Source organism: Salmo trutta, chromosome 21 (assembly GCF_901001165.1).
Source record: "Salmo trutta chromosome 21, fSalTru1.1, whole genome shotgun sequence".
Lineage (NCBI taxonomy): Eukaryota > Metazoa > Chordata > Actinopteri > Salmoniformes > Salmonidae > Salmo > Salmo trutta.
Window position 1 is genome coordinate 33,310,805 of NC_042977.1, and position 16,416 is coordinate 33,327,220.

The 16,416-nt window shown below is 40.4% G+C and overlaps 1 protein-coding gene across 4 annotated transcripts in view; it reads right to left on the bottom strand.

Moving 5' to 3' along the window:
• Positions 1-10,728, bottom strand: part of LOC115157209 (corticotropin-releasing factor receptor 2) — an 80,125-nt gene extending 69,397 nt beyond the window's left edge. The window contains exons 1-3 of one of the 4 annotated variants that reach the window (XM_029705270.1): positions 10,451-10,728; positions 7,158-7,242; positions 1,003-1,122 (exon numbers count right to left, since the gene is read on the bottom strand). In XM_029705270.1, the coding sequence (XP_029561130.1) occupies positions 1,003-1,122; positions 7,158-7,242; positions 10,451-10,492 (247 nt within the window). In that variant the 5' untranslated portion in view covers positions 10,493-10,728. Of the gene's footprint in view, positions 1-1,002; positions 1,123-1,228; positions 1,940-7,157; positions 7,243-7,447; positions 7,496-10,450 lie in introns of those variants that run through there. The other 3 variants (XM_029705272.1, XM_029705271.1, XM_029705273.1) reach the window with 3 other exon arrangements.
• Positions 10,729-16,416: the final 5,688 nt, after the last annotated feature.

Sequence of the window (16,416 nt, forward strand, 5' to 3'; positions counted from 1 at the left end):
CTCCTGTGTGAACCTGCCGGGCTAAAGCTTAGGCATTAGATTGCTGAGCTAGCACAAGATCTCCTGGACAATTAATTGTATGTCAAAATTTCTCAAAAGAGTTGACTGGTCAACCATCATCTGTGATCTATTGTTTTCATATTGACACCTGTTAGTATTTATTAATCAGAGGTTGTTATTGTATAATCTCATCAACTACTTTCCTGGATGCCGACAATGATGCATTGGGTGACACAGGTGTTTCTCCATATTATCAATCAGCAGGGTGTTGCTGCTCACCGATGTGGTCTAATTCATCTGGAGATGGATGAACGAATGTTGGCAGGCTAGGTATGGTGATGAAGAGTGAGTGAGTCCACCAACAGCACAGGGAAGGACACAAGGCCAAAAACAGACAGGAGAGATAGTGTGGCTTATTTTGACATTGATGATCATGTGTCATAACAGAATGGCCCTTGCAGACATAACTGGATACATTGCTTACAAACAGTGTTCAATATTCGAAAATGTTCTGGATCAAATCACACTGGATTGATTCAGATGTCCGTGAATAACTATCTTACATTATAATTAAAAACGATTAATTGCTATACAGTGGTTCTCACTCAAATAAAAATGTATTGTATGGTCACACATCTTGGTAGAAGAAACACATTTCAGCTAATATTTGAGAGCAAGTGGCTGCAAACACTGCATTAATTAATCCTTTATTCGAGTTTAAAAATGGCACTTGAGTATTTGGCTCCATTCCAGCAACCCACCCGCAAACTGAATATGATATTATTACTGTATCCAATATTAGAAGATTGGCTCCGATTGCACAGTTTACGGTTTCCCCTTCATTTATGATCGGTACATTACAGCTAAATAAGTATTGCCACCCAATTACGCATGGACAGCGACAATCCCCCCTATGTAGCCAATGTTAACAGTGTAAAGATACACAGTGAAAAACGTTAAAAAAATAAAATAAAAAAAGAATGGCATGGTTTAATATCTTACTTGTGGTGTTGTACTTTACTCCGTTGATGTACTCTGGACAGGGTCTCTCCATCATCCGTCCGGTGTTGCTCCTTGGCCAACATGTTCCAATCTCATCAGTTGTGGCATTGCAATACAAACCTTTAAATAAACAAAAAGACGTTTAAATAATGATTATTAATTGGCCAAGACGTCAAGGGAAAGCATTAACCATTGATGACAGTGTCAAAATCCCCCCAAATCGTACCGTCAAAATCCATCAAAGAGAACGATGCGTTTTCGTAGAAAGTGTCTTGAAAGGCATCCATTAAACTACAGTTTGGGTCCCCAAACTCCCCAAAGATGATTTGGTAAATCGTAGCATCCATGGTTCAATTGATACGTTAAATCAAAGAGCAAGGCTTGAAGTCCGAAAGGCTGCTAACACGTTGCCTACTACGTGCATGTGTTTCATCCAAAATAGAATGCCAAGAAATAGTGCGCCCGTTTCAAACCCGTGGAAAACTGCTCGTCCAATTGACGCTCTCAGAATTCTCTCTCCTCCTCTCCCTGTACAATCACATCGACGCAGTGAGCTTCAGCCTATTAGCACAAATTCATAATCTTTCTGTGGAATTTTGCACAAATGATAAAAGTCAGTTAAATTCCTACAGAAAGACGATGTCTTTTACACACTGCCCATCTGTTTGTCTCATGACAGCCGGTGTCAGTGAGCTATTGAGACAAATGCGTGCAACTTTGAAAATAACAATCTGGTAGCAGTGGCTGATCCAATGTACTGACGAAAACACTGTTGGAAACGATATTTTCTAGTTTTTTTTCATAAACCTTGTAGTAAAAAGATGAAAGGTATTTTCTTTATGTAAATAGGAGGGAGGGAGAAAAAGAGAGAAGGAAGGAGCAGGAGGGAGGGAGAAAAAGAGAGAAGGAAGGAGCAGGAGGGAGGGGAAAAGAGAGAAGGAAGGAGCAGGAGGGAGGGAGAAAAAGAGAGAAGGGAGGAGCAGGAGGGAGGGAAAAAGAGAGAAGGAAGGAGCAGGAGGGAGGGAGAAAAAGAGAGGAAGGAGCAGGAGGGAGGGGAAAAGAGAGAAGGAAGGAGCAGGAGGGAGGGAGAAAAAGAGAGAAGGGAGGAGCAGGAGGGAGGGAAAAAGAGAGAAGGAAGGAGCAGGAGGGAGGGAGAAAAAGAGAGAAGGAAGGTGCAGGAGGGAGGGGAAAAGAAAGAAGGGAGGAGCAGGAGGGAGGGAAAAAAAGAGAGAAGGAAGGAGCAGGAGGGAGGGAGAAAAAGAGAGAAGGAAGGAGCAGGAGGGAGGGGAAAAGAGAGAAGGAAGGAGCAGGAGGGAGAAAAAGAGAGAAGGAAGGAGCAGGAGGGAGGGAGAAAGAGAGAAGGAAGGAGCAGGAGGGAGGGAAAAAGAGAGAAGGAAGGAGCAGGAGGGAGGGGAAAAGAGAGAAGGAAGGAGCAGGAGGGAGGGAGAAAAAGAGAGAAGGAAGTGCAGGAGGGAGAAAAAGAGAGAAGGAAGGAGCAGGAGGGAGGGAAAAAGAGAGAAGGAAGGAGCAGGAGGGAGGGAAAAAGAGAGAAGGAAGGAGCAGGAGGGAGGGAGAAAAAGAGAGAAGGAAGGAGCAGGAGGGAGGGAGAAAAAGAGAGAAGGAAGGAGCAGGAGGGAGGGGAAAAGAGAGAAGGGAGGAGCAGGAGGGAGGGAGAAAAAGAGAGAAGGAAGGAGCAGGAGGGAGGGAAAAAGAGAGAAGGGAGGAGCAGGAGGGAGGGAGAAAAAGAGAGAAGGAAGGAGCAGGAGGGAGGGAAAAAGAGAGAAGGGAGGAGCAGGAGGGAGGGAAAAAGAGAGAAGGAAGGAGCAGGAGGGAGGGAGAAAGAGAGAAGGAAGGAGCAGGAGGGAGGGAAAAAGAGAGAAGGAAGGAGCAGGAGGGAGGGAAAAAGGGGGCATCAAAACAGGTTATGGATACATCCCAGACATGATGTGGGTGACATAAATGTTACCTTAAATAGTTTTCAGTGGCATGTAGCCTAGAGAATATATAAATATCTATATTCTATTTATATGTTTAAATCCAAAACACAGATCATTTAACATTTTTAGTAATGGCAATTCAAGAAAATGGTTTTAAACTAACTACAGTCTGTTTTCCTCTCAGAATCCCCTCAAAGGGACGCTTGCTCACTAATCTCTTATTATTTTACAAATAAGATCATTTTTGTAACAGTTAGTCAGATTACTATCAGATTAGGTTTTCCATACCCCTGAGTTATGCCAAGCATCGTTGTGAGATTCAGAATTCCCTAATATAATTTGTTTTTATCCATCGAAAGTTCTGACTGCAGGGAAAAGTGTTTTTTTCAATGTATTTTGAAGTCGGCCTATCTATTTTGTGTGGGTGAAAAAAGCTGTTAGGTTGATAAAGGAATGAACACTAAACGGTTGTGAAATTGCATGAAAAAATGTGTCAAACAAACTTTTGAAGATGTCACGTTAGAAATAAATGTTGATACAGCTTTTTATGTAGCTTTTGATGAAGCTTATGATAAATGTCCTGTAGGAACACTTTCTCCAATGCTTTCTGTATTACACATGTATCACCATTACATCATCACAGACTGATGATCTATCTGTTTATTTGTTATAATTAGACTCATGACCTTTATCTAAACGAGAGAGTTCTCTCAGTTTTGCACTGGACTCGCACATACAATTACTGTTCCATCTCATTTGCTGTAATATGCAGTCTAGACACGTATTAGGAGATCTGAAACATACACGTCCATCCGTCCCCCAGCCCAGCTCTGTGAGTGTCAACTTCAGCACAGAGTAGCCTAGTGGAGTAAGTTTTAATTGCCCATGTCTATTAATAGCACCACCTAAATGTTAATGTATTCCCCCAGAGCAGGCTACCAGCTATGGAATTAGACTAGCTATCATTATCACCATCATGATGATGATCATTATTAATTTACTTGTTATGCTCCATATTCCATTAGGCTAATGGGGGAAGCAGATAAGTAAACAAGTCTGTAAATAACATTGATTGTCGTCCCTACACATCCAATTTATAGGCCTAAGGCACAGTATTCACATATTAGCTGTCATACTATATCGCCTGTGGTTCTGCTGTGAAATGTTCAGACTGGTTGAAAGTAAGTCTTTAAGATTCTGAACTTTGGCTTAATGTTCTGTAAGCTCCTCTCTCAATTGTTTGTGCAATAGGGACATCACATATAATAAAAATCTAGTGAGACTTGTGTGATAATGGCATTATAATGGCATGCTAACGGACAGCACTGGCACTTGTGCCTTTATTTTCTAGACATTTCCTTGATTGTAATTTAACTGATTTAAACGAAACTGCCAAGTGATCATTAATTAGAGTTTGTCAGCGTTATTCCCTGAATGCAGAACCATAAATTAAGAAGGCTTTATGAATATTGACTGATATGGCTTTATAGAAAATAAAGTGGCTGTGGCATAAGACAATTATATTTCAGTTTGAATTAAACTAATAGCAATGCATTTGATTGCTTTTCCAAGAGCATGTTGAAGGAACAATTATTTGTTTTGAATATCTTTTGCCTAAAAAGGATTTTAAACAAATAGCCTGTGGTGGTCTGTACACTTTGGGACAATAGGCTAGACCTGCAGTCATCAACTCTTTGCATCTTAGTGTAGTCTGTGCATGTCCAATAAAATATGCATTCTCTCATCTACTGAGGAAAGGTAAAGGTAAACCCTTCTGGGTTTTCTGCTTCAGCAGTCTTGAAGTGAAGATGAGAGACATTACATCAGGGTTGCAAGTTGGATCAAAATACTTGCAAATATAGTAGACCAGTCTTCCATCAGACTGATCTTGAACCAGTATATGATGAATTTATTCTGTTTCCTCCTGGGACAGTTGTGCTAATGTGCACTAATGTGATTAGCATGAGGTTGTAAGTAACAAGAACATTTCCCAGGACGTAGACATATCTGATATGGGCAGTAAGCTTAAATTCTTGTTAATAAACCAATTAGGCACACTTGGGCAGACTTGATACAAAACTTTGAACAGAAATGCAATGGTTCATTGGATCAGTCAGTGAACAATATCTCAATTGCGCCTAAACTGGAATAATACATTGTAGCCTTTCTCTTGCATTTCAAACATGATGGAAAAACAAAACAAAAACCACCAGATCTAATGTGTTATATTCTCCTACATTAATTTCACATTTCCACAAACTTCAAAGTGTTTACTTTCAAATGGTATCAAGAATATGCATATCCTTGCTACAGGAATTTAGATTTGGGTATGTCATTTTAGGCAAAAAATTGAAAAAAAGGGTCCGATTCTTAAGAGGTTTTAATACCTTTTCAAGTTCATAACTGTGCACTCTCCTCAAACAATTGCATGGTATTCTTGCTACTGTAAATTGCTACTGCATGCTACTGTAAATTGGACAGTGCAGTTAGATTAACAGATGAGAGAAGACCTAGATTCCATCTACTGGAGCCATGGACCATTTTAAACCAGGTGACTTGAATGTGTTGAATTTCTGGTAACTTTATATAGTTTATCATCATAACAGGTCTTCCTGGTAACTCTTTATATGTCATCATAACAGTGAGGAGTGAGGCCATTTGAGGATAACAAAAGAAACCAGGAATTTAATAATATATTCTTCCTTCTGGAGTCAACTTGTCTGACCTAATTTTAAACACTGACTGTCATACTGTATCTGCAAGCCCAGTTCCTGACGTTCTTTGTGCTGGTTCAAAGAGACACATTTGCTTCAGTTGTCTGATTGACAAAGACTGAGTCTTCTAGGCCCTGCGGACAGAGAGAGAATCTGCAGATTCTCACTCAGTAAGGTGTTGCTCAGAGCAAGGGCACAAGGGGCTGGAAAAACAGATTGCGGAATCATGCAGGTAGGAAACAGCAGGAATGAGGAAGAAGCAGCTGCAAGAGTTATTGCTATTGTTCGGTATCAGTTGGCTTCATGTCAGATACTACATAATGTTTCCCCTAGGATTTTCTTTGCAGCGGTGGCAGAATTAGTGGGGTGGGGGGATACAGTCCAATACAAAAGTCTCTATTGTAACAGATATATGATTGTAGAATCTCTCTGACAATAAAGTTTTGTTTTTTCATGATGCATCTAACTTATGGTTTAGACTTGATCTAAAATAAGCAGGGAGAGGGAGCTTTTAGTTTGACATGCTAGTGAGAATACAGGAGCAGAAGATGCCTTTTTCAAATAATCCTGTCGGCAGGAATGATGATTAATGATCTCTGTGAGTAACAGTGTTACTTCCGTCCCTCTCCTCGCCCCAACCTGGGCTCGAACCAGGGATCCTCTTGACACATCAACAACTGCCTCCCACGAAGCATTGTTACCTATCGCTCCACAAAAGCCGCAGCCCTTGCAGAGCAAGGCAAACAATTACTTCAAGGTCTCAGAGTGAGTGACATCACAGATAGCGCGCAACACTAGCTAGCTAGCCATTTCACACCAGTTACATGTGGAGGAGAGAAATAAGAATTTACTCTCATAACACACGTGTAATTCATTTTGTCATCTCCAAATCTTGCTGAAATTTTTATCCACATCCAACAGGCTAAATACATTGGAAAATAATTTAACATGTTGTGCTAGGAGGCCAGACTATTCCCGTATTCCCTCATTTACGATATTCCGGGAAAAAAATGTTTATGACACAATAGAGCTGTTGGTATTTACATGTTTCCATGTCCCAAAAATAGTTGGCTACAGCAACACTGTCTCATTCCTCACATATTATGAAGCCAGGTTATTTTCACGCTCGCAAACGAACAACCAAGTCTGTGTAAAACCTCACACATCCAACACTATTGGAATAAGTGCTGCTAAAGCATATTAATTGGTATGACTGAGAACACTGAAGGTGGATGTGATTATTAATACTAGCTAATTATGCCAATAAACATCCTCTAGTTAAATGATCTGCCTTGGCTTAAGCAGTGCTTGTCATTCAATCAGCACTTTGTGCACACCAATGAGTGTTACCTCAGTCTCGTTGCATGACGAAGCTACTTTGGGGTATGTGCTCTGACTGAGCAGCACTCTAATTCTTCAGTCAATAAATAAAGTAAAGTCATTAACAGGCTGTAAAGAACAAACACTCATTGTGTTCCCCACTTTCATTAATATTTTACATTACCTGTGACATTGTAGAGTGTGGAGAGAGCCTCACAGTATTTCTGTAGCAGGGAGAGCTGGGAGAGCTGCTCACACAATGTACTGGGCTGGAAAGGAAGGAGAAGAAGAAAAATATGTGAGCAATTTGATGAATGAATGTACATATTAATTTACTCTGTAATTGTTCTATGATTAGGGATGCAAATAGGCTTTTTTAATAATCTGAATAATTTTGACAAACGGTTCAAATCTGGCAACAAATGCATTGCATTAAGGATTTAAAAAACGTCATATTAGTCATGGTGGTATTACCTAGCTATGGTGAATAACCGAACAGACAGTAGGTAGACCTGAAGGTTAATTTAACTGTGGTTCTAATAAGAGGCAGTCGACAGTATGTCCCTCCTGTCCCCAGGTAATGCAATGACTCCTGCCTAATGTAATGTACCCACCTACCCAAGTTCATTTGGCAGGCAGGAGGGCTCTACAGAAGCATGTGTGCAGCTTATCAGAGTGATCCTCCCCTCCCAAACAGACTGGCTGGCCTGACCCCATGACTTGCTCCTCTGGGTGATGTGAAGGCATGGCAGAGCACAATAACAGGGTAGCAACGTGAGCTCCCACATGGCTGAGTTTGGGTTTGGGCTAAAATATAAGCCTCATCTTTATCCATACCGCTTCTCTACCGTTCCCTCCTCTCCTCCCCTATCCTGTCCTCTCCTCTCTCCTCCTCTCCCCTCTTCTCTCCTCCCCTGCTCTCTAACCACCTCTACCTCCACTGGTGGTCAGATATGACAGTGTGGCAAATGTGGCAACAAGAGGTTACAGATCTCTGAGTTTGTGTTTAGGCCAAAGCAACATCCGCTTCTCCTCTATCCCTCACTTTTTGACGGGCACTGACTGGTGGTCAGATTAGACAGTGGGCAAGGTAAGCCCTCATGTTATAGCTGGGGGGCCAGCTGTGTTCTACCCTCAGCTTCCTTTGGAAGCTGAGGGTAGAATGGCAGCTGCAGCATTAAGGTCTCTTCTGGGGTTGGACTGAGACCTCTGGGGGGTTCTGGGGGACGAAGTCATTCTAAGGACACTGTCTAAAGGGTCTATTACAGGGCAGGTCAGGGCTGTTTCACATGTGGTGTAGTCATACTAACTTGCAATCTTTCACCCTGCAAGAGAGTTTGTCACATTAATGATGTACCGCTGCAGCAGTAAAGATATTTAAAAAATGCAACATTATAATGCTCCCAACTATAGGGTTGCAGAATTCTGGGAACTTTTAATAAATTCCCTGGTTTACCCAAAATCTGGGTTGGAGGATTTCGGGAATCAGCAGGGAATACGCAGGAAATCCATAAACCTCCAAACAGGATTTCTGGAAAACCAGGGAATTTATTGAAAGTCCCGGAATTTTGCAACCTTACAACTATAACTCTGGACTTGAGGAATTGCATAAACAGCACAGCAAGCCTAATTAGAATGCTCAGCTGACTGCTGCTGCTGTCACAGTGCTCCCTCCCCTCTAGTCTATACATACAGTGCCTTCAGAAAGTATTCATCACACCCCTGACTTTTTCAGCATTTTGCTGTGTTTCAGCCTGAATTTAAAATGTATTAAATTGAGATTTGGTTTCACTGGTTTACACACAAAACCCCATAATGTCAAAGTGGAATTATGTTTTAGGAAATGTGTAAAAATGTATTAAAAATGAAAAGCTGAAATGTCTTGAGTCAATAAGTTTTCAACCCTTTTGTTATGGCAAGCCAAAATAAGTTCAGGAGTAGAAATATAATTCACAAGTCACATAATAAGTTGCATGGACTCACTCTGTGTGCAATAATATTGTTTAACATGATTTTTGAATGACTACCTAATTTCTGTACCCAACACATACAATTATCGGTAATTATCGAGCAGTGAATTTCAAACACAGATTCAACCACAAAGACCAGGGAGGTTTTCTAACACATCACTGAGTACCACCCTTCATATTTTCAGGCATGGTGGTGCCTCATCGTGTTAGAGGTATGCTTGTCATTGGCAGGGACTAAATAAACAGAATAAAGCTAAGCAGAGGCAAAATCCAAGAGGAAAACCTGGTTCAGTCTGCTTTCCAACAGACACTGGGAGACAAATTCAACTTTCTGCAGGACATTAACCTAAAACACAAGGTCAAATATACACTGGCGTTACTAACCAAGATGACATTGAATGTTCCTGAGTGGCCTAGTTACAGTTGACTTAAATTGACTTGAAAATCCATGGTAAGACTTGAAAATGGCTGTCTAGCAAATATTGTACAATCCAGGTGTGCAAAGCTCCTAGAAGACTTACCCAGAAAGACTCACAGCTGTAATCGCTGTCTAAGGGGATTCTAACATGTATTGACTTAGAGGTGTGGATACTTATGTAACAAATCAGAATCTGCACTAACAGTTTTATAATGGCTTCATAATGGTAGCCTAATTTTGAAATGGTTACTGGGATCTGGAACAAACTGTTAAAGACTAGTTAGCCATGTACAGATTTCACTTCACTGCTGTAGCCCTCAAAATAATTTGATGAACAAGGTATCCATTGACCTGTACTGTATAACTGCATCGAGAAAATGTTCCCTTTAAAAAAAAGATACTAGTCTACCTGTAAAACTATGTAGGAAATGTCCACAGTTTGTTCAATACATTTTAGAAAACATTCCACGCAGTTCCTAAGGGATCACATTTGCTTTTCCATGACGTGTGTTTGTGTGTGTGTGTATCTGCATGTGTCCGCGTCTAGGTCACTCATGGTGAGGTCTCAATATGTTACTAGTCAAGAATTCTTTAAAACCATTCATAATTGTTAAGCATTAAACCCACACACACGTAGGCCTATAACATAATGTATATTCAATTCCAATCTGATCCAAATATCAAGTACAGTTTTGTTTAACAATATCTGGACTGCATGCTGTCTCACAAATGTATATTTCTCCAAACTCAAACAGAATTGCATGCCTTGAGTGTAGAATAGATCAACTAAGAACATCGAAAATAAAGTCACATTCGGAAGTAGAAGATCTCACTGAAGTGGTAGTGAATTGACTCAGAGCAATCCATGTAGCCCCTCAACATGTGCCTGGTTAGTTTCAAGTACTGTATGTGTATAGAAATGTATACTCTCAAGGTAGGAGGAATATAATACAGTAAAGAAGATTGACATAGTTTTAAGGCATTTCTGCCTTCAGTCAAGGTAGAAACGTCATTGCAGTTTAAGTGTACATATTAAAAAAAACATAATATTTCTAAACTTTCAGGAAAGGTAAAGTATTAAATACTCACATACAACAGTAACAGAAGTAACAAAATATTTGCAGCGTTCATGTTGATGCTGAAATCATATTAGGAGAGACAGATCCCAAAAAATGACAGATCTTTCACGGTCTGTGTCACATCCCATATCTCAAACTGTCATCAAGACGGAATCACATACTTATGAATGAAAGAAAACATTCTGCTCAATTTTACATAGACAGAGACGGACCAATAAAGCATTTGAAAAGAGATAACAATCATCCAGCACTAACATGGGTGAGGTCAACTCTTAAAAGACTGCAATATAAATCTTCTCCTCATTAACTGTGAAAGACTGAATGTCCTCATGCCGCCATGTATTCTCTGCCAGGAATCAGAATCTGATCTAACTGGTTTCTAAAAAACATAAATAAACATTGTCTGGTCAGACGTGGAGCAGAGCCGAGCTAGCAGAAAGCAATAGCAGAGAGAGTAAATCATTGGGGGGAAAAGCAACTCTAGTGTAATGAGACCATCAGATCAACTGGTGAGGCCAAATATGTATCTCCCATTTCTCCAAGCTTTCACCTCTCACTCAGTGATCAGCTGGTCTTGGGACCTTCTGCCATAGACTACATTCTAAAGTTCAGCCCTCTATTTTTTGTAACTTCCAGTGTGTGTGTGTGTGTGTGTGTGTGTGTGTGTGTGTGTGTGTGTGTGTGTGTGTGTGTGTGTGTGTGTGTGTGTGTGTGAAATCGAATTGTATTTGTCACATGCTTCGTAAACAACAGGTGTAGACTAACAGTGAAAGGTTTGCCCTTCAACAATGCAGAGAAAGTAACATTGAGAAATAATAGAAAAGTAATAACACATGGTGATCATTTTTGTCAACAATATACTAAAAATTCTCAAATGTCAAACTGGAAGAAAAATTATAGCATTTGTAAAAATAAAAAAATAAAAAAAGTAAGGTAAAACACAAATATATTTTGATTAGATAAGTACTCATCCCCCTGAGCCAATACATGTTAGAATCACCTTTGGCAACTATTACAGCTATGAGTCTTTCTGGGTAAGTCTCTAAGAGTTTTGCACAACTGGATTATCCTTTTTGTAATTATTCAAGCTCTGTCAAGTTGATTGTTGATCATTGCTAGACAGACATTTTCAAGTCTTACCATAGATTTTCAAACCATTTTAAGTCAAAACTGTAACTAGGCAATCAGGAACATTTAATGTCGTCTATGCAACTCCAGTGTGTATTTGGCCTTGTGTTTTAGGTTATTGTTTTGCTGAAAGGTGAATTTGTCTTCCAGTGTCTGTTGGAAAGCAGACTGAAGCAGGTTTTCCTCCAGGATTTTGCCTGTGCTTAGCTCTATTGTGTTTCCTTTTATCCAACAAAAACAAAACTCCCTAGTCCTTGCTGATGAAAAGCATACCCATAACATGATGCAGCCACCACCATGCTTGAACATATGAAGAGTGCTACTTAGTGATGTGTTGTGTTGGATTTGCCCCAAAAATGACTCTTTTAATCAGGACATAATTTTTATTTCATTTTAAATGTAACCTTTATTTAACTAGGCAAGTCAGTTAAGAACAAATTCTTATTTACAATGATGGCCTACCCCAGCCAAACCTAGACAACGCTGGCCCAGTCGTGTGCCGCCCTATGGGACCCCCAATCACAGCCAGATGTGATGCAGCCTGGATTCAAACCAGGGACTGTAGTGATGCCTCTTGCACTGAGATGCAGTGCCTTAGACCGCTGCACGACTCGGGAGCCCAACATAAAGTACATTTCTTTGCCACATTTGTTGCAGTTTTGCTTAAGTGTCTTATTGCCAACAGGATGCATATTTTTGAAATGTGTATTATATACAAGCTTCCTTCTATTCAGTCTATCATTTAGGTTAATATTGTGGAGTTACTGCAATGTTGTTGATCCATCCTCAGTTTTCTCCTATTACAGCCATTAAACTCCGTAACTGTTTTAAAGTCACTATTGGCCTCATGGTGAAATCCCTGATTGATTTCCTGTATCTTTGTAGTGGCTGGGTGCATTGATACCAGTGGAGGCTCCTCAGAGGAGGAAGGGGAAGACCATCCTCCCCAGTGAACATCATAAAATGTTTAATTGTTAAACATTTAAAAAGTTATACTTTTTAGATAAAACTGCACGAAATATAATCACCTCACCAGATAACTGATTAAAACACACTATTTTGCAAAGAAGGTCTACAGTAGCCTCAACAGCACTCTGTAGGGTAGCACCATGGTAGAGCCGAAGGACAGCTAACTTCTGTCCTCCTCTGGGTACATTGACTTCAATACAAAACCTAGGAGGCTCATGGTTCTCACCCCCTTCCATAGACTTACACAGTAAGTATGACAACTTCCGGAGGACGTCCTCCAGCCTATCAGAGCTCTTGCAGCATGAACTGACATGTTGTCCACCCAATCAAAGGATCAGATAATTAATCTAGTATTGAAAGCATAGGCTACAGCTAGCTAGCACTGCAGTGTATAAAATGTGGTGAGTAGTTGACTCAAAGAGAGAGAAAGACAATAGTTGAACAGTTTGAAGGAGAAGCAAGAGATAAATAGAGAGAGAGTGTGTCATTTTTTTCAGTTTGACTTACTTAGCTAGCAAATGCAGCTAGCTAGTTTATCCTACTGAAACACCCTGCTCAAACAGAGGGACGCTATGTTAGCCAGGTGGCTATGACTTTTCAACACAACACTGGAACTCTTCCAAGTCAAGGCAAGCTTTTGGTATTACTAATTTATTGCCACCGGGGCTTGCCGGTATAACTGCTTACTGACTGTACACTAACGTTACTGCATGATTTTAGCAGGTTCACTAACATGTTAATTCTATTAGCTATGCTGACTATGACATTACTTTAGCTAATATGGTGACAACGATGTAGGCTGTGTGTAGCGGTTTGGCTGTATGTGACCAGGCGACAAAAACCTTTCCAAGCCAAACCACTACACTCAGTTGTCTATTGCTATTGTTAGGCCTAATCAAATGCTATTAGTCAAGTTTATTATGTTACTATTACGTTTATCAAGTAATTTTTGCCATTTCTAATTTTTTTTGTAAATACTCTGCATGGATCCAGTCTTCTTCCACCATATTTGTACCTGACCAAAGAATCAACTGTCTCAACTTTTGCGTTTCCTAACCTAACAAACCAGGTTAAACAATTGTTAGCTCCTTTGGGCAAATACAGCACAGTGCATGATGATCATGCATGAAGAGCTGTGATGGTGTGTAATTATCAGCACCTGAGGGGATAGCGAGCTAATGGCTGTGACATATTAACTGCAACGATTATGAGATATTTGAGATAACTGATCAATGACCGTGCTCATACTTGGTACTGAAATCATAAGACTTTTTGTGCTGACTTCAATTTCACTGAGCTCTTTTGTCTGAAGGGCTGGAAGAGAAGAGACTAATGTCTGAGCCGTCTGTTGACACAAAGAAACCACAGTTAAGGAAATATGGGGGTAAACGTCATGCTTCTCCATTTTAGTGGTTTCTTCTTCCCCTCCGGATAAACCGAGGCACATTTTTGGTCATACATTTAGAGCGTTCATGACAGTTCAACACTTCTTTATCACCCAGGTAAAATGACTGTAAAATGAGCTACTGTATATTTCTACTACTGTATATATTAAGTTAGTTGACAGGCTCTTATCCGAAGTCACAAGAATAGCAGAATAGCTCTTCTGTCTTATCTTCACAATGTATTCTAATTACACAATGATCAGGGAGCTGCTGCCTGATACTATTGCATCAATTCCTAAATTGTTTCTATTTATTACAGACAAAGGATCTGTGGATGTGATTCTGCTGCATCTGTGGTTGTGAGTTGTGAAGTAATACGTCTAATTAGTTTCCGTTCTGTTCATCCAGAGTAATGTTTTCATGTTGTGTCACTAAGCCAGAGTTATCAAACTCTTTTAAGGAAACAAAGATCTCTCTCTCTCTCTCTCTCTCTCTCTCTCTCTCTCTCTCTCTCTCTCTCTCTCCCTCTCTCTCTCTCTCTCTCTGAGGCTGATGTTGATGATCGTGCAGCAGTAGTGTGAACTATGGAGTTCTTGGGGGTCTAATGGTAATGCTAACTCTCCCAGGCATCTCTCCTCTGTTTACATCTGGCTCTGACAGACCAAGCTACTGCTGCAGCTTACGTTGAGCTGGCTAGGCACTGACCTGACCACATCACGCTCTCTCATGCAAAGAAAAATAAGGCTGATGATCTCATCTCCCTTTTTCATCACATTATGGTTTGTTAGAGTGATCTGTCCCGGGTGACATTCAGATGTCACTAGATTGAAAGCCTGTGCTTTGCTTCAGAGGATGGATGGCATATATAACATGCCTCAGTTTAACCTTCTGTGAAATGCAATCAGATACAGTAGTGGTTCTTATGCATTCTCATAAAATGATGCACTAAGTGCATGTCAAATAAAATAATATGTTATTGGTCATGTCGCATACACATATTTTGCAGTTGTTCTCTCATGTGCAGCAAAATGCTTATGTTTCTAGCTCCAACAGTGCAGTAATACCTAACAATACAAAACAATACACACAATCCCCAAAATAAAAGGTAAGGAATTAAGAAATATAGAACGAGCAATATCAGTTAGTTATATTATGTTGTGTATGGGCAGTATGGACAGTATATGAATAGAAAATATGTGTACAGCAGTAGTTATATAGGATGAGCCATGACTAGAATACAGTATATACAGCGCCTTCAGAAAGTATTCATACCCTTTAACTTATTCAACATTTTGTTGTGTTACTTGCAAGGATGAGCAACTCCAGTCCTCGAGGGCCTGATTGGTGTTACGCGTTTTAAACATCCCTAGCAAACACAGCTGATTAATCAAATTCCATTCTAAACTGAAGATCATGATTAGGTAATTATTGGAGTCAGGTGTGTAAGCTGGCGCTGGGGCCAAACAGTGACACCAATCAGGACCTTGAGGACTGGAATTGCCCACCCCTATTTACGGCATGAATTCAAAATGGATTAAGTATTTTTTAAATCTTAACCATTCACACAGAATATCCCATAATGAGAAAGTGAAAACAGGGTTTCAGAAATGTTTTCAAATGATTGAAAATATCTAATTTACACACACTACCATTCAAAACTTTGGGGTCACTTAGAAATGTCATTATTTTGAAAGAAAAGCACCTTTTTTGTCCATTAATATAACATAGAATTGATCAGAAATACAGTTTAGACATTGTTAATGATGTAAATTACTTTTGTAGCTGGAAATGGCTGATGTTTTATGGAATATCTACATAGGCGTACAGAGGCCCATTATCAGCAACCCTCACTCCTGTGTTCCAACGGCATGTTGTGTTAGCTAATCCAAGTTTATCATTTTAAAAGGCTAATTGATCATTACAAAAAAAACTTTTACAATTATGTTAGCACAGCTGAAAACTGTTGTGATGATTAAAGAAACAATAAAGCTGGCCTTCTTTAGACTAGGAGCCTCGATCTGACTCTGATGCCAAGGGGCCAGAACCGGCTGATACCCCAACACACACTGAAAGGGAGAGAGGTTAGCGGAGGAGTGGCGGAGCGAGTTCTGAGCCATCTCTGCCCAAGGCACGAACGCCGTCCACTCCCCCGGCCGGTCCTGGCAATAAGACCTCAGAAACCTACCCACATCCTGGTTCACTCTCTCCACCTGCCCCTTTACTCTTAGGGTGAAAACCCGAGGTAAGGCTGATCGAGACCCCCAGATGTTCCATGAACGCCTTCCAGACCCTTGACGTGAACTGGGGACCCCGATCAGACATTATATCCTCAGGCACCCCGTAGTGCCGAAAGACGTGTGTAAACAGAGCCTCCGCAGTTTGTAGGGCCATAGGGAGACCGGGCAAAGGGAGGAGATGACAGGACTTAGAAAAGCAATCCACAACGACCAGGATTGTGGTGTTACCTTGTGAAGGTGGAAGATCTGTTATAAAA